A 27,056-nucleotide genomic window follows, 5' to 3' on the forward strand; every position below is an offset into this window, starting at 1 on the left:
TCGCGTGGAACTCACAGATCAACCTGCCATTTCCCGGGAAAATAAAGCACATTCTGCGGGATGGATGACGAAAAGCTTTATTTTTTATTGAACTTAGTGCGGAACTTTTCCAGCGGAAAGCAACAGCGCCCTCTGCTGCTAAACGTCCACACCACCACGAGAGGCGAGGAAACGTGTTCAAGAACGAACCCAAAGGGTTTATTAATTACATCGTTAATAGTTCTTAATTAGCCGAGACAAATATCTCAATAGACAAATAGCTAAATTAGAACATAAATATATATATTAAAAAAAACAGAATCTAATAAATTGAAAAAAATAAAAAAAATCATAAATATGTTGTCGGGTGGTATTTCCTACAGTAAAAATTATAGTAACGAAAAAAATTACATGGAGCTTCAAGCCTACTGGGTCACTGGCAAAATCTAATAGTTAAGAGTCAATCTTCATTTATGTCAAATGAACTACCGTGCAGGGTTAAGTTGGCGAAATAATCGCACGTGGCCGTCCATTTCGGATGTCACCGGTCTCGGCAGACACAAGACGCTTAACGGTGACCCGAAGGCATGCAGGATCCTGGAAAAACATAAAAATAAAAAAATGACATGAGCTATAATGATCTTCTTTTGCACGTTGAAAACACACTGAAAGATATTTGCAGTATGCGACCGGACGGGTTGCGACATGCCGACTTACTTCACCGCAGTCAGCTCTGCGCGAGGATCTCCTGGCACGTCTTGTAGACTTCAATTAAGCATTTCAGCCTTGGCTTTGAACTCTTGATGAAAGAACATGAACGGATTTCATGTCTGACGTGGTGCAAATACCAGAACGCGTGTGATTATTGCGTATTCCGGTGCTTACCTGAAAAAGTGGGAGCACACTGGACACAGCGTGGGGATCGGCGGGGTCCTTTATAAGAATGCAGAGGTAATAAATAACTCTGTGCTGCATGGGGGGGGTAAAGGAAAAAAAAAATTATTCTCCCACATGCCGGAATTCCACTGGGGCTAAAAATGCATTCATGCAGACGTGGGCGGCAGCGTCCTCCTCACCATGTACACCGCCTCATTGATCACGACGTCCTTGATTTTGCTCATCTCTATAAATGAGGTGCATTCCCTGCCGGAGGCGTAGGACGACGACAGCTGGACGCCGAGGGAGCCGATGATGAGGAGCGACTCGTGGTCCACCTTGAAGAAGTGTATGTAGACCATCAACCCCACCAGGGTCAGTATTATTGCGCAGGAAAGAACGGCAGTGTTCTGCAATAGGCACATAAATCCATAAGATAGTGGAAAATTATGAAAGCAATAATACAAATAGGAACATCCTGAGTGAAAATATTTATTGCAAATTTCAATTGACATTAAGAGAATATGTTGGTGGAAATGCCATTGAGGCAAAAATGTTACCCTGTTAATGTCAGATTTAAAGTTAGCACACACACACGATACATAAAATATCAGTGAATACGAAGTATGAGCTGGCAAACAGTCCTCGTAGTCTCATTTATTGCTTTTTTTTTACTGGAAATGACACAACCCAAGGGGACTTATATAGAAAATAAATAAAACAAGAACAGGGAAATATATATTGCACAACGCATTCCATGCCGCTTGATTTGTATGTGAACACATGTGTAAAATCCGCGAGATCACTTTATGTAGATCTGTTATTATGGACATGACGCGCTGACCGCCCACGAACTACAGGTCCCATAATGCAATGCGCACTCGGTTCGCATGGCGCTTTGAACAAAAGAATTTCTAGTTGCTTCACAACTTCACAACATTTCTCGTCACCTCATAAAGTTAGCAGTGAGTCCTGTATTTGACACACATTCGCAGAACAAATCCCCAGAAATCTCCCCTTTCGCCGATAGTGAACTCACTGCTAGCGACGCAAAAACCGCGCATGCGCAAATTCAGATACGGTGTGAAAGTCATCCGACGCGCTGCATTGTGGGACCTGTAGTTTACGTGGTTTCGACGCGTCGCGACAACAGATGCGTATTAAGCGAGTTTGGCGGCCCTGGTTCCCGGTAGTCGGCGCTTACCTCGGTGCAGCAGAAGGCCGCGTAGGCGAGCAGCCACACGCCGCAAGTGTACACCAACACGGAGCGCAGCGACAGCTTCGGCCCGCTCACCGTGACCTCGCGACACAAGTCCGAGTGACAGCGGCACGCCACGCCGATCCTGTTGCCGTAGATGTCGGTGAGACTGTCGTCGGCCATGCCGCCAGGTTATTAGCGAAAGTTGCGTCGATTGATGAAAAAAAGACAATTAGTCTTTTTTCAATACGAAATCACCCCGCCATATGCAGGAAGATAACTTCCGTTTGTCCCGGAAACGAAACCACAGGCTGGCCTGGTGACTCCACTGCTGTAGTCCATACTTCCCCCATCAAACTAATCTTAGATCTGGAAGAAACCGTGCAATGCAACACATTACAGTGCATAAAATGCACTCGAATCACAAGGTACTCGAAATAGCACTTCACGTGCAGTTAAAACTATATAGCAGTGATGATATTTCTTCATATACAATACAGGCCAAAAAAGTTTGGATAACTGTAGAAAAATAGTGGTTAGAACATCTAGCGCAATTAATCTTCTAAAATCTTTAGTTTTTTACACAAAATTTTATTCAATTTTGTGGTTCTGACATCGATCTGTCCAGCCGTTGACCTGGTTTAACTGTATTCTCAGGGTGTACGAGCTGCAGTTTCGACAACTACGTGGTGTACCTGGCATCATACGCCAAAACAGAGGATTCAACAAATGATGCAAATGTATTACAAAAAAAAAAAAGATATTTTATTTATGCACCACAAACTTCGTATTTTGACCGTATTTTCCGGCTTTGTAACAGGTGTTCTGTAACCCAGCAGAGATGATGGATGTGCAACGCTTCCCATTTGAAAATTTAGCAGAATCATTCTTCTTGATTCTGATATCATTTAGTACATTTAGCATTAATTAACAAAAACAATAAAATACAAACTTCACCACATGTTGTTAGTTGGCTCTTAATTAGCAGCATCTTTTATTCAAGCACCATCATGGGATTTGAACGTATCAGAACGAGCTGATGCCTGTCAGCTTTCGTATCTGCTCATAGGTCAGCCAAAACGTCATGGACCACGGTGCCTAAAACGGCAAAAAGCCAGGACGGTGCATATTAGTGCACAGCCTGCACAGTAACTTAAGATGGTGCACAGAGCTCACCATCCTGGTCCAGGTTGGGATAAAGCCTTTGTAGAGAGACAGCAGTCCTTCCCCCCGCACGGACTGGAGGAGACAGTCAACAGACGACTTGTACAGAAGACCCCTGAGGAGGAACATGGAGACCAGCGTTCATGGCTGGTTTTGTTTTAGTCTCTATTCGATCAAAATTTACATTTGAATTTGGTCTGATAAACATCACAGACCAAAAGTCTGGACACACCTTCTCATTCAACGTGTTTTCTTTATCTTCATGACCATTTACGTTGGTAGATTCTCACTGAAGGCATCAAAACTATGAATGAACACATGTGGAGTTCTGTACTTAACAAAAAGTGAAAACATGTTTTATATTCTAGTTTCTTTGCTCTGATTACTGCTTTGCACACTCTTGGCATTCTCTCGATGAGCTTCAAGAGGTCCTCACCTGAAATGCTTCTCCAACAGTCTTGAAGGAGTTCCCAGAGGTATTTAGCACTTGTTGGTCCAGCTCACCCCAAACCATCTGGATTGGGTTCAGGTCCGGTGACTGTGGAGGTCAGGTCTCCACTTTTTGTTAAGTACAGAACTCCACATGTGTTCATTCATAGTTTTGATGCCTTCAGTGAGAATCTACCAACATAAATGGTCATGAAGATAAAGAAAACACATCGAATGAGAAGGTTTTTTACAGCCCTAAAATAAGCATATATTGATTTTCATGCATTTAGTTCAGGTTGAGGGACTTGTGCAGATGGAACCCTTGCAGCATAGGAATCGTTCTCGTTTTTTTTTTATATACAGTACAGGCCAAAAGTTTGGACACACTAATAGAAAAAAAAGGTTCAGGAGTGGCAGTCACAATTAATTCAGAATAATTTGGTTTGAAAGTAATAAAAGATTGATTTATCTTACAGTAAAAAAAAAAGGTGGTTGTTCTGATTCACCTGCCATGTAAATCGCGTGGCTGATTCATAATACGAGTTTTGACCACATCAGCCGGCGTTCCCATAGCAGCAGCCACCAGACCTGAACATGTGCTGAACAAAGCCAGTTAAGATGCAGGTCTTCATAAAAGGCCGAGAATCATTCTGCCTCATAGCGCCGAGTACCTCGCCACTGCGTGACACGCGCTGTTGTCCGGAACGGAGGTGTTCCTCAGCAGAAAGTGCTTCACGGTGTCGTATGTAGTGAGATCTGAAAAACACACGAAGGCACCCACAAAACGAAAACGCTGTTTCACAGGCAATTTAACATGGATTCCGCTTGAGCATTTGCCAATTTTAGCCGTGTGTCCATACCAGGGGTGGGCAAACTTTTTAGCTCAGGGCGCCATATGCATACATATCAGACATAAACATGAAAAAGGCGTCACAGTGTTCATATCTACAAAGCCGGTGACGCAGAAAGTCAAGGACAGGTCTCCTGCAACCAAGTAATCATCCTACTAAACTTCAAGATCACGCTGGAATAAAATGTTTGAGAGATGTGTGCATTTTGTGTATTTGAAGTGTGCGCGTTTAATGATTTGATGGGTGTAGTGTGGTAGTAGCCTAGCGGGTAACACACTCGCCTGTGAACCAGAAGACCCGGGTTCAAATCCCACTTACTACCATTGTGTCCCTGAGCAAGACACTTAACCCTAAGTTGCTCCAGGGTGGACTGTCCCTGTAACTACTGATTGTAAGTCGCTCTGGATAAGGGCGTCTGGTAAATGCTGTAAATGTAAATTTGATCTGGTTCTTTATATCTAGTAGGACAAAGGAATGAAAATGCATGTATGAAATATATATGATAAGTATGCGCCACCTAGTGTACGTCGCCATGGGCGTTAATTTCACGACGCTGAGGAGAATAAAACCAGAGTAACTGCTTAAAACCAGGAGTTTTGTAGCAGCAGGAGGTCTGTCCTCGTCTGGTGGGGTCCGACTTTCTGCGTTACTGACTGGGAAACTGGGTTTCGTACGGCATCCTGCGTGACGCATGGCGGCTTTAAAAAAAAAACAAAAACGCCGTTCTGTTGCAAACCTATAAAAACGTGGAGATCATTTACCGCCATTCACCGGAGATCCGCAGCTCCGTCTGTGCCACCGTTACAGGAAAACAAATGCAGTTATAATTATGGGCAATTCTGTAATAAAAAGACCAACGGGCCGGGGCTTGCCCACCCCTGGCCTATACAATGTCAGGTTACAGGGTGCGCCCGCACCTCCTAAATTGACCAAGGCTGCCCGCTGCACGTTGGGCACCCAGCCTGCCCAAAGTCCACGGATGCCCCCTTCCGAGAGGATCTTCACGAAGGCGTGATAAGCCCCACGAACTCTGCCCAACACAAAGAGGCAAAGCGTGTTTCGCACGACGGTGGCCGCGGGAGGCCGGACTTTTGATCGCGTATGTGTATTTCCGAGTGCATTGGTTGCCTTGGCGGCTTGCCCTCCAGTCTGCGTCTTCCCTCCATCTGCATCTGCACCTTGACCAGGTCTGTCGGACTGGCCAAAAACTGGCCAAGGGCCCCGGAGAGTACGGCACCGAACACTGCTTTCCTGTGGGCACATACGCCAAACTAAAAATAATGATGACAATAATGACTGGTATGGAAGATAAATGAATAAACTCGGAACTGAATTTCTTACCACAAAGGAAAGCTGCCGTCCTCATTTCTGCCCACGCGAGACTCCCGGAACTGCTCGTACGCCAACATCCGACCGCCTGAATACACTAGAGAGAGACAATTATAAATACGGCTCATTAAAGTCTTTTCTTTTTTTCCTTTAAGCTTATTTCAGTGCGTAAGTGCTGCTGCGTGCTACCAATGTGTCTGTAGATTGCTGGCGTGGCCCCCTGCCATAATTTCCGGGGACCCTCTTCCCGCGCGATGCCCCACGCCGTGCGGATCATCCCCCTGTACGCACCCGGGGCCGCGCCACCGCTGCCACGCTGCCGGGCGGCCGCTTCGCCTTGGATCTGCAGCCTGGTCTTTGTCAGGTCCAGCGGGAACGTGACTGCAGAGAGATGCGTGATGCGTTTTTAACGGACCGCCACGGTCTGGGTTTTACTCGGAGGCAGAGTCCTGGTGGAAAGCAGCCAGCTTTCACTGTACATCCCGCCACTGTACGGTTTGGCAACTCCGTGTAAAGATAAGATAAGATAAAGAACTTTATTTATCCCTAGGGAAATTCTTTTGTCGACAACATGCTCAATGCAGTAGGAGGAACAAGAGGAATAAATTATGTACAAAAATAGCACAATAGAGCAAATATCAAAAATAGCTTAAATATGTCTGTTATTTTTACACCGTTACCTTCTACAGATGTTCCAGCACCATTCACCAGTGCAAATTCGTATGGGGCCTAAATGTACGCTCATCCCAAGTCACACAATGAGTGGTAATTTATCATTTGTGGTGTAAATAGAAGAAAGTGAAGTGATTGTCACTTGTGATACACAGCAGCACAGCACATGGTGCACACAGTGAAATTTGTCCTCTGCGTTTAACCATCACCCTGAGTGAGCAGTGGGCAGCCATTGGAGCAGTGTTTGGGGACCTGAACCTAAGCTTTGCTTAGTGGCACCTCGGCGGATCGGGATTCGAACCGGCAACCTTCTGATTACGAGGCCGCTTCCTTAACCGCTAGGCCAGCACTGCCCCATAGTGTGCTATACTAATAATACAAATTATTATTATACCAATGCACTGGCTGAAATGGGAACCAGAGCTCGCCTACCCAGTTCTGCAACAGTCGCAGCGCAGGCTGACAGGATGAACTTTGTCACCCGTGGCCATTGTGGGACCCCAGTCTTGTCCTCTCGAGGTTCCCTCATTCGCAGCGAATCGGCGTTGCGGAATGTTAACCAGAAGACATTCGCCTACTGCCAAGGAAAGAAAACCATAAAAGACCAGACGCGGCGCAGTTAATATTGACAGGAATCCAAAGGGCATCCAGCGTCCATACAGCGGCGAGGAAGTGGCAGTTGTAGTTCCGCCGGTTTACAAAACAACTGGGTTCGTAGTAAACCGAGGAAGCAGAAGAACTACATTTCCCAGAGTTCAACACGAGCACTCGCCCGTTGCCCACTGCGTCTCGCCTTTTCATTGGTGGATACGGCGTGACGTGTTTCACTAGCGTTTGAAGCGGGAATTTCCAAAATACACCCGACGCGCTGAAAAGAACGATAAACGGTTAATGTCGAATACACGCAAAAATGCAGGAAAAAAACAAACAAATCACGCTGCGGTCTACGTTCGTTTGGTATTTGTTCCACGCTGTTATTCTCTCGATTTGCTCTCCTCTGCTGGCATCTAGTGGCAGATTACAGCCGATTTAAATCGTAAAAAAATTGAAGGTCGGCTTGTCGTTGCTGTGTTTATAATTTCAATCACATAGGAATTAAACGCACGCCCCGCAATGGAAGACAAACGACAACTCGAAAAGAAATGTGAAATAAATCACGCTTTGTATTCAATCACTTTGCGCTTGTTGGTTGCAATTTAAATACTCATCGCAGGTCGCAATTAATTCCCGTGATTATTACTTTTACGGTATAGTATTAATGTGGTTTCCTTGCAGCGCGCTACAGGCCCTCAGCTCGGTGTGGGCGGGGCCAGCGCGTCGACGTCAGCATCATTGCCTTATATGGTATTGCGCTCCGATCAGCTGAGTTTCCTCAGACGTCCGAGAACGCCTTACCGCCCCGGACGCGTCGGAGCTCCTTCTTCCCGCACAGGTGAGATTCGGCACCGGAGCCGCGCCGCGGCGGTGGGGAATGCTTGTGAAAATGAAGAACGGGCCGAGCCACTGCAGGACCCTTTGCCGCCGTTTGCCATTGTTCCATCGCGGCGTTGCTCACTTCCGCGTCTCTGCGCGGAATGAACTTGTGCCCTGCTTGTTCTGTCTTGCAGCGACAAGACAGAACAACAGTATGAATGTGGAGCACGAAATCGCCCTACTCATGGAAGAAATCCGCCGACTTGGAATGAAAAGTAGGTGGAGCTCCGGTTCTCTTTTGACGTTGTGGTCCTGATAACAATGATAACCAACGACATTTTCTCCTCAAGCCTGATGTGTTGAGGCCTGCACCTCATCTGGTGTGTTCCTTCAGTGGTCAGGACCCACCTGGGTGAAGGGAAAGACCTGCTGGCTCTGGAACCAGCAGAGCAGTACAGGTGCCCTAGAACCATCTCAAAAGACCATCTCCGTTTTATCAGACGCGGTTATCCAAGGCGCCTTACAATCAGAAGTTACAGGGACGGGACACGATGGTAGTAAGCGGGGTTCTGCTTTGATGGGCATCATAGACGAAAATACGTACATAAATACGATGGTTAAATGCCGAGGACAAATTTCACTGTGTGCTGTGCTGCTGTGTATCACAAGTCACAATCACTTCACTTCACATGTTACCCTTTCTAAAGCAGTTACTTTTAAATCATGTACCATTATATGTACAGTCTACATATATGTACATCTATGGTTAATTTATATTGCAATATATATTTTATGCCCTAGTAAAGATAAGACTGCAGATACCTTCAGACGCCTAGTTTGGTCCATGACAGGCCGGTGGTGACCCCGTAATCAGAAGGCGGTTCGAATCCCGACGTTTCTGGGCTGTTTTTGGTTGCAGCTGATGTTGAAACTGGTTCAGTATCAGTCGAGGGTTCCTAATGTAATTCTGGTTGTGTGAGGATTTAGAACGCTGATACATGAATAGAAATGAATTAAGTTGCCATCAATTCAGCTATTCACAATTTCATCATTTGTTTTAGTCACTTAATAATAAGGATATTATTATTATTATTATAACTTTTTTTTAACTCCTTTTCAGATGCTGATGGAAACTTTAGCGTCAAATTCGGAGTTCTCTTCAACGACGAAAAGTGCGCCAACCTCTTTGAAGCCCTAGTCGGGACTCTGAAGGCCGCAAAGAAGAGGAAGATCATCACGTTTCAGGGGGAGCTTCTTCTCCAAGGCGTCCACGACAACGTAGATGTTGTCCTGTTGCAGGACTGAGGCGTGCCCGCTGGTTTAATGTTTTGATACTGAATTTTAAGAATGTAACAGTTTTATAATTTCAGAATTGGGTTTAAAAAAAAAAAAAAAAAAAAACACGTCATTTACTACTGCGTTCATATCAATACTGATTTCATGTACTGTTTACATGGTCACTACCTCTTGTGAATTTCGGGGTTTGATTTAACCTACAACCAATTAGTGTTGACTAGGTGAATGCCAGCGAAGCTCCAGAGATACCAGAGCGAGGAGGAAAGTTCTGAAACGTGCTCCTATAATATCTCAGGATGGAATGACCAAATATTTTACACTGGAGTGAGTGGTTTTGGTTTATTGCTGTTTAAAAAAAAATTAAATGAAATTTGGTTATTGTAATTTTAGGAAGAAATCTTTCATTAGATTTAACATTGACGCACAAGAAATGGAAATACTACTTATGAAATGTACCTTGCCTTCTGAAGTGTAGAATTTGACGTCAAAAGAATGTGAAATAGTTGTAAGTGTTTGTAATATTCTAAATCAACGTCTCATAACTGCAAAATATAGAATAGATCTGGAATATTATTTTCGAGGCCTTCCTCTCTCCACCCAGCATAAGTACCATGGCCAACTAAGAACTGCAGTTATTCTATGATTTTCTGTTGTGCTGCAGCAATATTATCTTTATTATTGAATGCAAGCTCAGGAAACCGTGAAGAGTCGACCCAGGGGGCAGCAATATCGCGTTTTACAGACCAATGAAAGGCTATTGCAGGATGGGAGCTCCAAATGCAAGGGCATGCGTTAGTGTTCCAGAATCCTTTTTTTATCGCGGCCAACAAAATGGGATCATGCGAAATACACTTTTACATTGTACTGTAAGCATCGATCATTAATAAAACATTACAGAAAGTCAACAGGTTCTCTTTACTATTATTATTATTTTTCTTTTTCTTTATTAATCCCAAAAGAAATATCTTTTCTTTATCACACTGCGCCCAGGGAGCAGTGTGTGGGGACGGCGCTTTGCTCAGTGGCACCTTGGCGGGTCGGGATTCGAACCGGCCACCGCTGGGCCCCTATTTTGCTGGCACTGTTATGAAGAACAGCTTCTGGTCACTGGACATGACTTCTGGGTGGTGTTAAAAGATCACGGCCTACTCGGTGGTGCTCGCCATCCGCTGAGAAATATTGCTCTAGGACGGTGGAACCCCAACACAGGGCCAGTGGAGCTTTGGCACCAGGTTGCACAGAAACAATAGCTTCTCATATTTTGCAGGACTCTATTTTCAAATATCACAAGCATAATTTTACACAATTCTGGAAGCTTTCTGGGTAATTCTGGAAGCTTTCATGGCTGCCCACTGCTCACCAAGGGTGATGGTTAAATACAGAGGACACATTTCACTGTGTCACAGTGTGCTGTGCTGTGTTGTGTATCACAATCACTTCACCTTCACTTTACTGACCACCCTTATCTGGAAGAGGGCGTCTGGTAAACGCTGTAAATGTAATTCTAGGTGACCACCAATGGTTTTCAGCCTTCATTGGCCAACCAAGTTGATGAATTTGGAGATCTGAACCACGCTGATGGATGCCTACCTTACATTAAAGTTCATATGTAAAGTTCACAGGCACAAAATCCAACGCAGATTTGACACCACTGCAATGGCTGAACAGAAGGGGAGGGAGCACGGCTAGGCAAGGTGACGTAGGTGACACCAGTCCTATTATATTAGATAGTACGCCACAGGATATTTCTGTTTCCTGTTTTGGCGCAATGGCGGCTGTCATGCTGTACGTTGTTAATTCTCTCATTTTTGTTACTTTTAGGCCTGATGATTCCCTCCTTTGGGGTTTATGCTGTAGGCAACATGCTGGGGCAGGTCTTTGTACGATTCAAACGAGTTCAACAAATGAGTGCGATATGCTTTTGATCCTCTGAACAGGTTTATGGCGGCGGATGATGATGTGGCAAAAAAGTCCCTGTACGACCTACTCGATCGTCGCGGTAAAAATCTTTCCGAATCTGAATCACTGGTTTCAATTTTACAGAGTACTTTATTTTTTTTTTAAATAGGAAATATCATCATATTTCTTTCCCTTTCAGCTGCTGAGATTGATAAGAAAAACATGTGAGTTCTAAATCCACCCCTTTGGCATTGAGAAACGAACAAGTGAACCGATCGATCTTCATCTGCATCTTTTTGTTTCAATGCCTTAAAGGGAATTTTTCAGAATTCCCGCCAGAATTCCTTCAAACATCCGTGTTCGTTTGTTCGTTGTGTCTTCTCTGTCCAGAGTTCATGATGAGTTGACTGGACTAATAGAAGATCCAAATCAACGAGCTGAGGACGTCAAGTACTTTCTTGCTGAGGGCCAATTTTACAACACTTGTGTTCTTGACTCGATCCTGGTGAGTCTTCACATTTTGTATAAAAAAATGTCTGTCATCCGAAGCCTTTTTAAACGGGACCGCACCCTACACGCGGCCATCATGCTGCTGGAAGCGAAGCTATACGAAGACGCCAGGTGCCTGTGGCTGATCAACTTACAGCTGATCGGAGCAGGTTTCAGGCGCAGATCTCTCGATATTACCAGCAACGTCAGCGACCACCTGCCCATGTTTAATGATCTGGTGCGTGCCAGGTATCATTACGATGACGACAGAACAAGTCCCAGACTTGGCGGCATGATTTATTACAACACGCTTAAGTAAGTATTCAACGTGTTCAAATAACCAATTTTTACAAAGTTGCATATTTGCATAGTCCTCGATGCATATTTACAATGCTTGTGTGTATTTTTGATATATTTTTAAGATCTTTTGAGGACTATGGGGATGCCATTGCCATGGGACCAGAAGCTAGCCCCGTCTTTATCCTGATAAACGTTGCTGGTCGCCTGGAATCATGTCCTCCTGACTGTATTACTGATTGTTACGACAGGTAATACTGGTAACACTGGTTTCTAAACTGAAGGGGCAGCAGTGGCCTAGCGGTTAAGGAAGCGGCCCCGTAATCAGAAGGTTGTCAGTTCGAATCCCGATCTGCCAAGGTACCACTGAGGTGCCACTGAGCAAAGCGCCGTCCCCACACACTGCTCCCCGGGCGCCTGTCATGGCCGCCCACTGCTCACTCAGGGTGATGGGTTAAATACAGAGGACAAATTTCACTGTGTGCACCATGTGTTGTGCTGCTGTGTATCACATGTGACAATCATTTCACTTTATTCTTTATTTAAGCCAGATTTGATTGGTGAACGACAGCTTGACTTTTCCCCACTGTTACTTATTCTACAGATGTTACAAGTTGCAGTTTCTCCTGCTTGGTATCATCGAGCCAGAGTTCAATCACATGGTGGCAGCTGTCAACCTCAACAAGAGATGGGTTCTATATGCTGCTGATGCCAGTGGAGAAACCCATTTTCAAGACTTCAATATGGCTGCAGGAATCGGGGACATGGTCGTTCACTTGGCCGGATATGTCACCACAAAAAATGAAGGTGGTCTGTGTTTGATTAATAATTTGCCAAAACGTATTACGTTAACAATACAATGAGCATCGTGATGACTTATTCTGTACTTTTATGTTTCTATGTAGACAGCAGTTCTTTGGATTGACCTCCAGGAATTCCAGTGTGTGTGAGGAAATTTATAAAAAGAAAACAGAAAATTATTAGCTATTTTCTCACTTCTACTAACAACATACTATTTCCATTTTGTCCTCCCACCACACAGACACATTCATCAGGAATGTGGACTTGTGTGTCTTGTCTATTCCTCTTGCTAATAAAAAATACTAAAAAAAACTTAACATGGCCTTATTAGTCTCCTTATATCATGTGGTGGGAATCTCATCCTGAGGCTTCATTGATGTAGCCTAGTAGCCTTCATCTTCATCGATGTAGCCTAGTAGACTTCATCATCATCTTCATTGATTTAGCCTAGTAGCTTTCATTGTCATCTTCATCGATGCAGCAGCCTAGTAGACTTCATCGTCATCTTCATCGATGTAGCCTAGTAGACTTCATCTTCATCGATGTAGCCTAGTAGACTTCATCGTCATCTTCATCGATGTAGCCTAGTAGACTTCATCGTCATCTTCATCGATGCAGCAGCCTAGTAGACTTCATCGTCATCTTCATCGATGTAGCCTAGTAGACTTCATCGTCATCTTCATCGATGTAGCCTAGTAGACTTCATCGTCATCTTCATCGATGTAGCCTAGTAGACTTCATCTTCATCGATGTAGCCTAGTAGACTTCATCGTCATCTTCATCGATGTAGCCTAGTAGACTTCATCTTCATCGATGTAGCCTAGTAGACTTCATCATCATCTTCATTGATGTAGCCTAGTAGACTTCATCGTCATCTTCATCGATGTAGCCTAGTAGACTTCATCTTCATCGATGTAGCCTAGTAGACTTCATCGTCATCTTCATCGATGTAGCCTAGTAGACTTCATTTGCATCGATGTAGCCTAGTAACCTTCATCTTCTTCAATGTAGCGTAATAACCCTCATAGTCATCTTCATCGATGTAGCCTAGTAGCCATGCTAACTTTATAAATTACAGTTCGTAGACAAGCCTTGTCTTGGTGGTCATTTAGGACACTGGCCATTTTGGACACGTTAATGTGATTTCTTTCTAAAAGCTCAGAGAGCTTCATTGCAAATTTTCACTTGTAGCACTTAAATTGAAACGACTACTGTACATATACATGTGCGTGTGTGTGAGTTTTCAGTAGTATAAATGCATGCTTGTCAGTTTCATGTGTGAATGTGTTTCACATGTGTTTGTGTAACAAAAGTCTAAACGGCCCACAAAAAAACATGCAATATGAGAATTAAAAGTAATGAGTAGCAATATGAGAATTAAAAGTAATGAGTACCCTCGATAGAAATGTAGTGAAATACAGTAAAGTAAATCTACTTCGTCCACCTCTTGTTGGGCTGTGGATGGCTGGCAACGTGACTTCACACCTCCGAGTTTACATGCTCTCCCCATGTTGGTGTGAGTTTCCTCGGGGCTCTCCAGTTTCCTCCCGAATGTCCGAATCCAAATGAATGGACACTAGGGGGATTGGTGACTCTAAATTGACAGAATGACAGTGTTATGTGAAATTTCAAAGTCTGACAATATTTTATATTATATTTAAAGCTTTTACCAGACGCCCTTATCCAAAGCAACTCACAATCAGTAGTAACAGGGACAGTCCCCCCCTGGAGACACTCAGGGTTAAGTGTCTTGCTCATGGACACGATGGTAGCAAGTGGGGTTTGAACCTGGGTCTTCTGGTTCATAGGTGTTACACCACTAGGCTACAACCCTGTCGTGAATTCCAATTATTATCTAATAGGACCCTCTGAGGGATGTGCACCCTCCCCGGATCCCCCTTTATTATGGGTGGGGACTCCCTCGCCGGCTCTATTAATAACCCGGGTCGGGGGCGGGGCCGCGCGTGCGTCATGTCGTCATCGCGTCACGTCACGTCGCGTCGCGTCGCAGCAGCAGCGCCCGACCGCGCCAGATCCCGAGCAGGATCAAAACAAGGGGAGGCGAGCGACCGACGGACCGACGCACGGCCATGCCAGGCGCCGCCCGCTGATGGGTCCGCGCCGCTCGGCGCCCGCAGCACCGTCATGCCCAACCAGAGGAGCAGCAAGGGGAAGAGGAACAAGCGCACGAACAGCAGCGGGGACGAGCAGGAAAATGGAGCCGGCGCGACGGGCGGCGCGCAGGCGGCGGCGGCGGCGGTGGTGGCCGCGGCGGCCGCGACGGCGCCACTGGGGGCCGCGGCGGCGCCTCCGGCCGAGAGCAGGGGCGGTGAGAGAGAGAGAGAGAGAGAGAGAGACACTTCCCGAGACGCACGCACGCACGCACGCACGCACGCGAGGCCGCGTCCTCTGCCCTTCCTGGTCCGGGGGAGAAAAGTGCAAGTTGCGGACGCGCGTCCCGGGGGTCCCCGGGGGTCCCCGGCTCGGCCAGGAGGACTTGTTGCGCAACGTGGACGGGCCTGCTCGCATCCACACAGCCATTTTGATGAATGGGCCCCGCCGAGGAGGCTGCAGAGCCGCGGGGTTCGGCCTCCGGTGCTCTCTGTCCACTTCGTGGCTTCGTAGAACGTGGCTTCCGATCGAGCCAGTGCATTTGCATTTGGGGTGCGGTTACGAATGGAGCACGTTTTCCTGGCGCTTTATAACACCGAGGGTGTCTGCTTGTGTGTATGTAGGCGAGGAGGAACCCCCTTTTCTTTGGTCGGTGCGCGAACTTTTAACGATGCGCTGAGTTTAGAAAAGGGGAGGAGCCCGTGGGCATGATTGACAGCTCTCACACCCCCCCACTTCCTCATTCTGGACTACTTAACCCCCCGTCAACACGTGACACGCCCGGTTTCCCTCCGTTCGCGAAACGTGACCACGCCCACTTCTGACAGCAGCGATTTAATTCCACGCCCACAACGCCACGCCCACAACGCCACGCCCACAACGTTAATTTCTTACAAAGTATAAAGTCAAGAGTGTTGCTACGGGGTGAACGCCGATACGCTTTTGTTATTCGGTTGACTTCTCGCCCTGTCCTCTCGTTACTGGACATATTTCCCCTTTTTTATTGTGAGCTGTTCACAACAAGTCACCACGTACTTCTTTTATTGGTTTTACTTATTTCTCTTTACATTTACAGCATTTACCAGACGTCCTTATCCAGGACGACTTACAGTCAGTAGTTACAGGGACAGTCCCCCCCAGGAGACACTCAGGGTTAAGTGTCTTGCTCAGGGACACGATGGTAGTAAGTGGCATTTGAACCCGGGTCTTCTGGTTCTCAGGCGAGTGTGTTACCCACTAGGCTACTACCACCCACTAGACACAGCGTGCACTTAAAATGAAACTAATCTTTAATGAATCAAGGAAACCAAGGTCTCCGTCTCAGTCCATCGTCTCGTGTTGCAGAAATGCAGTACCGGTGCTAATTACTGTTAGATGTTACGGCAGACGTGTATGAGGGCCGTTTAAGTTTAATGCTGAAGCCTTTTGTTTGTTACATAAGAGTCTATTTCACCTGTATCTGTCTGAGCGTTTCATATATACACACAGTACAGGCCAAAAGTTTGGACACCTTCTCATTCAATGTGTTTTCTTCATGACCATTTAGATTCTCACTGAAGGCATCAAAACTATGAATGAACACATGTGGAGTTCTGTACTTAACAAAAAAAGGTGAAATAAGTGAAAACATGTTTTATATTCTAGTTTCTTTGCTCTGGTTCCTGCTTTGCACACTCTTGGCATTCTCTCGATGAGCTTCAAGATGTTGTCACCTGAAATGCTTCTCCAACAGTCTTGAAGGAGTTCCCAGAGGTGTTTAGCACTTGTTGGTCCAGCTCACCCCAAACCATCTGGATTGGGTTCAGGTCCGGTGACTGTGGAGGTCAGGTCTCCACTTTTTGTTAAGTACAGAACTCCACATGTGTTCATTCATAGTTTAGATGCCTTCAGTGAGAATCTACCAACGTAAATGGTCAAGAAAATAAAGAAAATGTTGAAGCCTTTTGTTTCATTCAATGTTTGTTTTATTTGTGTTCTCATTCAATGTGTAATGGACCTGGAATATCCGCCGTAGAAACACCGTGTTTTTTTCCCCTCCCCGCAGAAGCCCCATGCGCCACGCCCCTTGTGTGCAGTTTCGGCCGCCCCATCGACCTTGAGAAGGACGACTACCAGCGCGTGGTGTGCAACAGCGAGGTCTGCCCCTTCGGCAACTGGATGCACCTGCAGTGCTTCTACGAGTGGGAGAGCAGCATTCTGGTGCAGTTCAACTGCATCGGCCGCGCCCGCAGCTGGAACGAGAAGCAGTGCCGGCAGAACATGTGGACCAAGAAGGGCTACGACCTGGCCTTCCGCTTCTGCTCGTGCCGCTGCGGCCAGGGCCACCTGAAGAAGGACACGGACTGGTACCAGGTCAAGCGCATGCAGGACGAGCGCAAGAAGAAGTCCGCGCCGGAGAGGAGCTTGGGGAAGGCCGCGGCGGGGGCCTGCGGGGGCGCCGGCGACCTCGCGGAGGACGCCAGGAAAGGAAAGCAGGCCGGCTGCTGCAAGCCGGCCCACCGGGCGTCCAGTCAGGAGCTGGTGCGGCGCCAGTCGGTGGACAGGCAGAGCTCTCAGGAGAGGGCTCACGGCGGCGGGGCCGGCCCGGGACCCCGCTCCCCCTCCGAGTCCCCCGGCCAGTCGCCCCCGTCCGGCTTCTCCTTCTTCACCCCCCCGTCGTTCGGCGGCCCCCGCAGCTCGCGGCACCTGGGCGAGTTCCTGAAGAGCGCCGTCCACACGGACGGCCACAGGAAGCACCTGCTGGCGGCGGGAGTGGCGGGCCGCGCCGGCGGCCACCTGGACCCCGCCGTGGCCCTGCCCCGCTTCGCCGCCGGCGAGGGCCAGGTGCAGTTCCTGAGGAGGCTGGACCTCTCGGAGCTGCTGACGCACATACCCCGGCACAAGCTGAACACCTACCACGTCCGCATGGAGGACGACGCCCACGCCGGCCAGGGCGAGGACCTGCGGAGGTTCATCCTCTCCGCCCTGAGCGCCAGCCACCGCAACGTGGTCAACTGCGCCCTGTGCCACCGCGCCCTGCCCATCTTCGAGCAGTTCCCGCTGGTGGACGGCACGCTCTTCCTCAGCCCCTCCCGGCACGACGAGATCGAGTACGACGTGCCGTGCCACCTGCAAGGTGAGGCACCGTCACGCCACGATTTCAGTGGTTACATGTTCAAAAGGACCCCAGAAAGTTGCATTATTGTCATTTCAGCTACATGCGTGTTAGACGGTCCATCGAGACACGAAAAAACGTTTCTCCGGAACCCGGTGCTACGTGTAACGTTCAAACGGCGTTTCTCCGGAACCTGGTGCTACGTGTAACGTTCAAACGACGTTTCTCCGGAACCTGGTGCTACGTGTAACGCTTAAACAGCGTTTCTCCCGAACCTGGTGCTACGTGTAACGTTCAAACGGCGTTTCTCCGGAACCTGGTGCTACGTGTAACGTTTAAACGACGTTTCTCCCGAACCTGGTGCTACGTGTAACGTTCAAACGGCGTTTCTCCGGAACCTGGTGCTACGTGTAACGTTCAAACGGCGTTTCTCCGGAACCTGGTGCTACGTGTAACGTTCAACGACGTTTCTCCGGAACCTAGTGCTACGTGTAACGTTTTCAACGGAGTTTTCTCCGGAACCTGGTTGACTACGTGTAACGTTCAAACGACGTTTTCTCCGGAAACCTGGTGCTACGTGTAACGTTTAAACAGCGTTTTCTCCGGAACCTGGTGCTACGTGTAACGTTTATAACGACTGTTTCTCCCGAACCTGGTGCTACGTGTAAGTTTATAAACGACGTTTCTTGCCGAACCTGGTTGCTACGTGTAACGTTTAAACGACGTTTTTCCCGGAACCTGGTGCTACTTGTAACGTTTTTAAACAAACGTTTCTACGGAACATGGTGCTACATGTAAACGACGTTTCTTCCCGAACCTGGTGCTACGTGTAACGTTTTAAACGACGTTCTTTTCTCCCGAACCTGGTGCTACATTGTAACGTTTAAAACGACGTTCTCCCGAACCTGGTGCTACGTGTAAGGTTTAACCGAGTGTTTCTGGCCGACCTGGTGCTACGTGTAACGTTTAAACAGCGTTTCTCCGGAACCTGGTGCTACGTGTAACGTTTAAACGAAGTTTCTCCGGAACCTGGTGCTACGTGTAACGTTTAGACGACGTTTCTCCGGAACCTGGTGCTACGTGTAACGTTTAAACGACGTTTCTCCCGAACCTGGTGCTACGTGTAACGTTTAAACGACGTTTCTCCGGAACCTGGTGCTACGTGTAACGTTTAAACAGCGTTTCTCCGGAACCTGGTGCTACGTGTAACGTTTAAACGAAGTTTCTCCGGAACCTGGTGCTACGTGTAACGTTTAGACGACGTTTCTCCGGAACCTGGTGCTACGTGTAACGTTCAAACAACGTTTCTCCGGAACCTGGTGCTACGTGTAACGTTCAAACGACGTTTCCCCGGAACCTGGTGCTACGTGTAACGTTTAGACAACGTTTCTCCGGAACCTGGTGCTACGTGTAACGTTTAAACGACGTTTCTCCCGAACCTGGTGCTACGTGTAACGTTTAAACGACGTTTCTCCGGAACCTGGTGCTACGTGTAACGTTCAAACGACGTTTCTCCGGAACCTGGTGCTACGTGTAACGTTTCAAACGACGTTTCCCCGGAACCTGGTGCTACGTGTAACATTCAAACGATGTTTCCCCGGAACCTGGTGCTACGTGTAACGTTTAACCGACGTTGCTCCGGAACCTGGTGCTACGTGTAACGTTTAACCGATGTTTCTCCGGAACCTGGTGCTACGTGTGATGTTTAAACAACGTTTCTCCCGAACCTGGTGCTACGTGTGACGTTTAGACGACGTTTCTCCGGAACCTGGTGCTACGTATAACGTTTAAACAACATTTCTCCCGAACCTGGTGCTACGTGTAACGTTTAAACAACGTTTCTACGGAACCTGGTGCTACATGTAAACGACGTTTCTCCGGAACCTGGTGCTACGTGTAACGTTTAAACGACATTTCTCCGGAACCTGGTGCTACGTGTAACGTTTAGACGACGTTTCTCCGGAACCTGGTGCTACGTGTAACATTTAAATGACGTTTCTCCGGAACCTGGTGCTACGTGTAACGTTTAAAACGACGTTTCTCCCGAACCTGGTGCTACGTGTAACGTTTAAAACGACGTTCTTCTCCGGAACCTGGTGCTACATGTAACGTTTAAACGACATTTCCCCGGAACCTGGTGCTACGTGTAACGTTTAAACGATGTTTCTCCGGAACCTGGTGCTACGTGTAACGTTTAAACAACGTTTCTCCCGAACCTGGTGCTACATGTAACGTTTAAACGACGTTTCTCCCGAACCTGGTGCTACGTGTAAGGTTTAAACGACGTTTCTGCCGAACCTGGTGCTACGTGTAACGTTTAAACGACGTTTCTCCGGAACCTGGTGCTACTTGTAACGTTTAAACAACGTTTCTACGGAACCTGGTGCTACATGTAAACGACGTTTCTCCCGAACCTGGTGCTACGTGTAACGTTTAAACGACGTTTCTCCGGAACCTGGTGCTACGTGTAACGTTTAAACGACGATTCTCCCGAACCTGGTGCTACATGTAACGTTTAAACGACGTTTCCCCGGAACCTGGTGCTACGTGTAACGTTTAAACGACGTTTCTCCGGAACCTGGTGCTACGTGTAAACGAAGTTTCTCCGGAACCTGGTGCTACGTGTAAACGAAGTTTCTCCCGAACCTGGTGCTACGTGTAACGTTTAAACAACATTTCTCCGGAACCTGGTGCTACGTGTAACGTTTAAACAACGTTTCTACGGAACCTGGTGCTACATGTAAACGACGTTTCTCCGGAACCTGGTGCTACGTGTAACGTTTAGACGACGTTTCTCCGGAACCTGGTGCTACGTATAACGTTTAAACAACATTTCTCCCGAACCTGGTGCTACGTGTAACGTTTAAACGACGTTTCTCCGGAACCTGGTGCTACGTGTAACATTTAAATGACGTTTCTCCGGAACCTGGTGCTACGTGTAACATTTAAACGACGTTTCTCCGGAACCTGGTGCTACGTGTAACGTTTAAACGACGTTTCTCCGGAACCTGGTGCTACGTGTAACGTTTAAACGACGTTTCTCCCGAACCTGGTGCTACGTGTAACGTTTAAACGACGTTTCTCCGGAACCTGGTGCTACATGTAACGTTTAAACGACATTTCCCCGGAACCTGGTGCTATGTGTAACGTTTAAACGATGTTTCTCCGGAACCTGGTGCTACGTGTAACGTTTAAACAACGTTTCTCCCGAACCTGGTGCTACATGTAACGTTTAAACGACGTTTCTCCCGAACCTGGTGCTACGTGTAACGTTTAAACGACGTTTCTCCGGAACCTGGTGCTACATGTAACGTTTAAACGACATTTCCCCGGAACCTGGTGCTACGTGTAACGTTTAAACGATGTTTCTCCGGAACCTGGTGCTACGTATAACGTTTAAACAACATTTCTCCCGAACCTGGTGCTACGTGTAACGTTTTAAACGACGTTTCTCCGGAACCTGGTGCTACGTGTAACATTTAAACGACGTTTCTCCGGAACCTGGTGCTACGTGTAACATTTAAACGACGTTTCTCCGGAACCTGGTGCTACGTGTAACGTTTAAACGACGTTTCTCCGGAACCTGGTGCTACGTGTAAACGACGTTTCTCCCGAACCTGGTGCTACGTGTAACCGTTTAAACGACGTTTCTCCGGAACCTGGTGCTACATGTAACGTTTAAACGACATTTCCCCCGGAACCTGGTGCTATGTGTAACGTTTAAACGATGTTTCTCCGGAACCTGGTGCTACGTGTAACGTTTAAACAACGTTTCTCCCGAACCTGGTGCTACGTGTAACGTTTAAACGACGTTTCTCCCGAACCTGGTGCTACGTGTAAGGTTTAAACGACGTTTCTGCCGAACCTGGTGCTACGTGTAACGTTTAAACGACGTTTCTCCGGAACCTGGTGCTACTTGTAACGTTTAAACAACGTTTCTACGGAACCTGGTGCTACATGTAAACGACGTTTCTCCCGAACCTGGTGCTACGTGTAACGTTTAAACGACGTTCTCCGGAACCTGGTGCTACGTGTAACGTTTAAACGACGATTCTCCCGAACCTGGTGCTACATGTAACGTTTAAACGACGTTTCCCCGGAACCTGGTGCTACGTGTAACGTTTAAACGACGTTTCTCCGGAACCTGGTGCTACGTGTAACGTTTAAACGACGTTTCTCCGGAACCTGGTGCTACTTGTAACGTTTAAACAACGTTTCTACGGAACCTGGTGCTACATGTAAACGACGTTTCTCCCGAACCTGGTGCTACGTGTAACGTTTAAACGACGTTTCTCCGGAACCTGGTGCTACGTGTAACGTTTAAACGACGTTTCTCCCGAACCTGGTGCTACATGTAACGTTTAAACGACGTTTCTCCCGAACCTGGTGCTACGTGTAAGGTTTAAACGACGTTTCTGCCGAACCTGGTGCTACGTGTAACGTTTTAAACGACGTTTCTCCGGAACCTGGTGCTACTTGTAACGTTTAAACAACGTTTCTACGGAACCTGGTGCTACATGTAAACGACGTTTCTCCCGAACCTGGTGCTACGTGTAACGTTTAAACGACGTTTCTCCGGAACCTGGTGCTACGTGTAACGTTTAAACGACGATTCTCCCGAACCTGGTGCTACATGTAACGTTTAAACGACGTTTCCCCGGAACCTGGTGCTACGTGTAACGTTTAAACGACGTTTCTCCGGAACCTGGTGCTACGTGTAAACGAAGTTTCTCCCGAACCTGGTGCTACGTGTAACGTTTAAACAACGTTTCTACGGAACCTGGTGCTACATGTAAACGACGTTTCTCCGGAACCTGGTGCTACGTGTAACGTTTAAACGACATTTCTTCGGAACCTGGTGCTATGTGTAACGTTTAGACGACGTTTCTCCGGAACCTGGTGCTACGTGTAACATTTAAATGACGTTTCTCCGGAACCTGGTGCTACGTGTAACGTTTAAACGACGTTTCTCCCGAACCTGGTGCTACGTGTAACGTTTAAACGACGTTTCTCCGGAACCTGGTGCTACATGTAACGTTTAAACGACATTTCCCCGGAACCTGGTGCTACGTGTAACGTTTAAACGATGTTTCTCCGGAACCTGGTGCTACGTGTAACGTTTAAACGACGTTTCTCCCGAACCTGGTGCTACGTGTAACGTTTAAACGACGTTTCTCCGGAACCTGGTGCTTTGTGTAACGTTTAGACGAGAGAAACGTCATTTAAACGACGTTTAACCGACGTTTTTCCGGAACCTGGTGCTACGTGTAACATTAAGTTAAAAAGTTACGCGGTGACATAAAAAGGCCGTGTGCGACATGGAGAGCAGTTGAAGTGTTTCAGTGCTACAGTTCAGTATAAAGCTTGTGGGTGTCCGTTGTGTAGCTGTATTGTATATACTGGGCCAGCGGTGGCCGAGCGGTTAAGGGAGTGGCCCTGTAATCAGAAGATTGCCGGTTCAAAAAATTGGGCCTAGCTCATATTGAGTATTTTGAAACAGGAACTATTAACATAATTGTTCCTCTCTAAATGAATCTACTTATCTAGATAGAAAAAAAAAAGCCACATGAAGGTTTTTTTTTTTTTTTTGTTTTGTTAGATCTTCTTACATTTCCGTAGGTCCAAAATGGAGCATATTTGAAGAATTGACCAGATTGTATTATAATGTATAATGTATAATGTAACAGACCTGTGTTCTTATTGTTTTGTAACCTGAAATGACTAGAATGGCATTTTTTTCCATCATAAGCAACATGGACCTTGATCGGCGTAGCCCCTCTCAACTCCAGAATGGTCCCGTTTTTATAGCCTGGCCCGATGAAAGGGAGAAAGCGGACCGTAAAACATCCGTAACGTGCCGATAGCATGTTTGCAAACTCCGGCCTTCAGTTTGCACAGTGCTTCCATTCCATGTCTGCTTCGCGTGGTGTCCCATGACCAAGCACTTTCACTTCCCCCCGAGGCGCGTTCCCTGGCTTAAAAGGGCCCAACCCGATTCTGCATGTTAATGAAGTAGTGCGCTTTAGAGGGTTGCTTTCGTCACATCGGTAGAAGTGTGCAAAAATGATAAGGATGCTGTCGGTGGCATTTTAACACTGAAACGTGTTCTGCTTTCAAACACCCCCCAGATTCAGCCTTAAACCTACCTCCAGAGAAACCATCATACGCTCTGGTTGTTTGTGAGAGTGAAATGACAACTCTCCAGCAGTTTGATACGAACAGGGCCGCCGTCATAAAAACTCCCCATTCAGAGGTGACCTAGCGGTTAAGGAAGTGGCCCCGTAATCAGAAGGTTGCTGGTTCGAATCCCGATCCGCCAAGGTGCCACTGTGGTGCCACTGAGCAAAAAGCACCGTCCCCACACACTGCTCCCCGGGCGCCTGTCATGGCCGCCCACTGCTCACCAAGGGTGATGGGTTAAATGCAGAGGACAAATTTCACTGTGTGCACCGTGTGCTGTGCTGCTGTGTATCACAAGTGACATTCACTTCACTCTAAACTCTCATTCCTGTATTCCTCAGAACGAACGTGAGTCACCACATGATCGTGTCCGCCTCTCACGAATAAATCTTCCATTGGAACCTTAACAAATATGGAGTGCCATGAGTGCAAAAATCATACACATTAATACGTAAATAAGTAAAAAAGGTCATGAATGATCTAAAATGGGAAATTAAAACATCATTAATTAATTCAATATGACATTGTTTTGCTATCTTGAATGGTAGCGACCGTGAATGGGAAGGACACAGGTGTTAGTCCCGCCCACTTATTATTATGAGTGAGACTGGCAGATAGAAGTAAAAAAAAAAGTTACTTCAATATTTAATTAATCAGTTATGTTTTTGTCCCCCCCCAGTTTTTGTCATTTCTGTCATATTGATGATATTTAAATTTCCCGTTTTCATGACACATTTCATTATTTTCTCGCTGATTTATTTATCTATTCCATTTTGCCATTTTTCTACAATTCGAAAAAGCCCTTTCATTTCATGTGTGAGAGCGAAGCCTTTAAAGCAAGCGAACAAATGCAGTAGAATTACAGCGATTATTACACATGAGCTATTAAAGCCAGCTTTGATGTTTAGGCCGCGGCCCTTCGTCTCCTCACCCGCTGTCCTGTCTTTTGAAGGGAGGTTGATGCACCTGTACGCCATCTGTGTGGACTGCCTGGAAGGGGTCCACAAAATCGTCTGCATAAAGTGCAAGTCGCGTTGGGACGGAAGCTGGCACCAGCTGGGCACCATGTACACCTACGATATACTAGCCGCCTCGCCGTGTTGCCAGGTAAGGTGGACCATTTCAAGTCATTTGCATCCCTGAACGAAAATGGCGTATTTCTAAACCCGTGTACTATTTAAAAATGCAGGTTATTGTAAGCCAGCAGACTTCTGAGTTGGAGTTCTTGCATTCGTCATGGTTTACGGATCTAAGAGGAAATAATTAAAATTATATCGAGTTACCTTAACACTCTGTACATATGTACTCTTACTTAGATTCTATGTAGACAGAAATGTACAAATGTATTTGAAAAACTCAAATCCAGACTATTCATTTGTACATTGAACTTTTAATATGTGTTGTACTGTCCATTTTCTGCCGTGACTATGTGAATTTCCCACTTGCGGGACTAATAAAGGGTCATCTTCTCTGATCTCTTATCTTAAATGAGTGGCTGTGTTGTCAGCCCCGTCAGATCAGTCGTCCGGAAAGCGATCTCGTTTTAAAGATATAGGTTCTGCATTATTAGAAGGCATTGAATGATAACGTACTACCACACTGGCATATAAATCTAGAAATTATACTTGTGTATGTAAGAACATACATAGTAGTGCTAGCAGCCTAGTGGGTGACACACTCGCCTGTGAACCAGAAGACCCAGGTTCAAACCCCACTTACTACCATCGTGTCCCTGAGCAGGACACTTAACCAGGTGTCTCCAGGGGGGGACGGTCCCTGTAACTACTGGATAAGGGCGTCTGGTAAATGCTGTAAATGTAAATGTTATTCAGAAACAATGATATTCAAGATGGGACCCCTGCATAGCGCCTGGCGTGCTCACTGTTTCCTGTCGTCTTGTAGGCCCGGCTGAACTGCAAGCACTGCGGGAAGCCGGTTATAGACGTCCGCGTGGGGATGCAGTACTTCTCCGAGTACAGCAACGTGCAGCAGTGTCCCCACTGTGGCAACCTGGACTATCACTTTGTCAAACCTTTTTCCTCCTTCAAAGTCCTGGAAGCTTATTGACGAATGCTGTCCGCCGCATGCTAGTATTCTTTCACTTCTTTTTATCTATAGGGCACCTTATTTTGTGTTTTCAGTACATTTTTTTGTGCATTTAGCTCCTCTCCTTTATTTTTATTACAAAACAACAATGCCAGATAAAGGTGTAAAATGTCGGGAACTGGCATTGTGGTGGGTAGAAAAGTCAACACCAACACAACATACTGTGACAAGTGAATGTATCTGTATGCCAAATTTGCTCTTTTTGTACAAAGTCGAAGAACGAAAGGAAGAAATAAATACGAGGCGCAGGTGCCTGACGCTCCCGGCGTTCAGCGTGCGTTATTCTGCCATCGGGGCCCGCCACGCCCCGGCCTTTCGGGGTGCTGAAGCTGCGTGAGATCTCGAGAGGGCCCTTCCTCAGCACAGATTAGAGAAGAGCGGCCGAGGACCCGCTTCCTTTCAAGCCGCATTCTCTCGTGTATGATGACCGATATGGAATTACAACACAAAAATGGGGTGGTAGTGGCCTAGCGGGTAAAACACTCGCCCCGGGTTCAAACCCCACTTACTAGCACCCTAACCCTGATTGTCTCCAGGCAGACTGTCCCTGTCACTAGTGAAAGTGATGTGTCTAGCTAATGTGATACACAACAGCACAGCACAGCACACGGTGCACACAGTGAAATTTGTCCTCTGCATTTAACCCATCACCCTGAGTGGGCAGTGGGCAGCCATGACAGGCGCCCGGGGAGCAGTGTGTGGGGACCTTGGCAACCTTCTGATTACGGGGCCGCTTCCTTAACCGCTAGGCCACCACTGCCCCTGGCACTAACTACACTGGATAAGGGGCTCTGATAAATGCCTTAAGTGTTAATGCCACTTTAATCACTTTAAGGCTTTCCCATCAAGATTTTCCCCCACTGATGTAGCA

At 46.9% G+C, this 27,056-nt stretch overlaps 5 protein-coding genes across 10 annotated transcripts; 3 read left to right on the forward strand and 2 right to left on the reverse strand.

The window, feature by feature from the left end:
* Positions 1–61: 61 nt before the first annotated feature.
* pigh (phosphatidylinositol glycan anchor biosynthesis, class H) lies at positions 62–2,341 on the reverse strand. Of its 2 annotated transcripts, none has more exons than XM_029002772.1 (5): positions 2,060–2,341; positions 1,056–1,193; positions 865–948; positions 697–778; positions 62–576 (listed from the first exon to the last, which is right to left on the reverse strand). In XM_029002772.1, exons 1-4 carry the CDS (start codon positions 2,234–2,236, stop codon positions 707–709), a joined length of 471 nt encoding a protein of 156 aa, XP_028858605.1. In that variant the 5' UTR covers positions 2,237–2,341; the 3' UTR covers positions 62–576; positions 697–706. The 2 variants fall into 2 exon arrangements, with proteins under 2 accessions (XP_028858605.1, XP_028858604.1); XM_029002771.1 differs by having other exon boundaries at positions 1,056–1,265.
* Positions 2,342–2,348: 7 nt separating this feature from the next.
* On the reverse strand, positions 2,349–7,148 carry slc25a27 (solute carrier family 25 member 27). Of its 5 annotated transcripts, none has more exons than XM_029002768.1 (9): positions 6,931–7,148; positions 6,016–6,207; positions 5,839–5,923; positions 5,626–5,748; positions 5,415–5,527; positions 4,318–4,402; positions 4,153–4,245; positions 3,230–3,332; positions 2,349–2,422 (listed from the first exon to the last, which is right to left on the reverse strand). In XM_029002768.1, the coding sequence occupies exons 1-9, from the start codon at positions 7,025–7,027 to the stop codon at positions 2,417–2,419; spliced, it is 897 nt and encodes a 298-aa protein (XP_028858601.1). In that variant the 5' UTR covers positions 7,028–7,148; the 3' UTR covers positions 2,349–2,416. The 5 variants fall into 5 exon arrangements, with proteins under 5 accessions (XP_028858601.1, XP_028858600.1, XP_028858599.1 ...); XM_029002767.1 differs by lacking the exon at positions 2,349–2,422 and adding an exon at positions 2,834–3,151; XM_029002766.1 differs by lacking the exon at positions 2,349–2,422 and having other exon boundaries at positions 2,834–3,332.
* Positions 7,149–7,835: 687 nt separating this feature from the next.
* abracl (ABRA C-terminal like) lies at positions 7,836–9,341 on the forward strand. Its single transcript, XM_028953179.1, has 3 exons — positions 7,836–7,930; positions 8,106–8,186; positions 9,032–9,341. Exons 1-3 carry the CDS (start codon positions 7,840–7,842, stop codon positions 9,214–9,216), a joined length of 357 nt encoding a protein of 118 aa, XP_028809012.1. The 5' UTR covers positions 7,836–7,839; the 3' UTR covers positions 9,217–9,341.
* Positions 9,342–10,767: 1,426 nt separating this feature from the next.
* LOC114763581 (uncharacterized) lies at positions 10,768–13,011 on the forward strand. Its single transcript, XM_028953346.1, has 7 exons — positions 10,768–10,992; positions 11,145–11,206; positions 11,306–11,330; positions 11,497–11,910; positions 12,018–12,143; positions 12,497–12,699; positions 12,798–13,011. The coding sequence occupies exons 1-7, from the start codon at positions 10,976–10,978 to the stop codon at positions 12,815–12,817; spliced, it is 867 nt and encodes a 288-aa protein (XP_028809179.1). The 5' UTR covers positions 10,768–10,975; the 3' UTR covers positions 12,818–13,011.
* Positions 13,012–14,589: 1,578 nt separating this feature from the next.
* heca (hdc homolog, cell cycle regulator) lies at positions 14,590–26,447 on the forward strand. The gene is made up of 4 exons (XM_029002582.1): positions 14,590–15,022; positions 16,850–17,920; positions 25,032–25,186; positions 25,982–26,447. Exons 1-4 carry the CDS (start codon positions 14,599–14,601, stop codon positions 26,144–26,146), a joined length of 1,815 nt encoding a protein of 604 aa, XP_028858415.1. The 5' UTR covers positions 14,590–14,598; the 3' UTR covers positions 26,147–26,447.
* The last annotated feature ends 609 nt before the right edge of the window (positions 26,448–27,056 follow it).

Source organism: Denticeps clupeoides, chromosome 14 (assembly GCF_900700375.1).
Source record: "Denticeps clupeoides chromosome 14, fDenClu1.1, whole genome shotgun sequence".
NCBI lineage: Eukaryota > Metazoa > Chordata > Actinopteri > Clupeiformes > Denticipitidae > Denticeps > Denticeps clupeoides.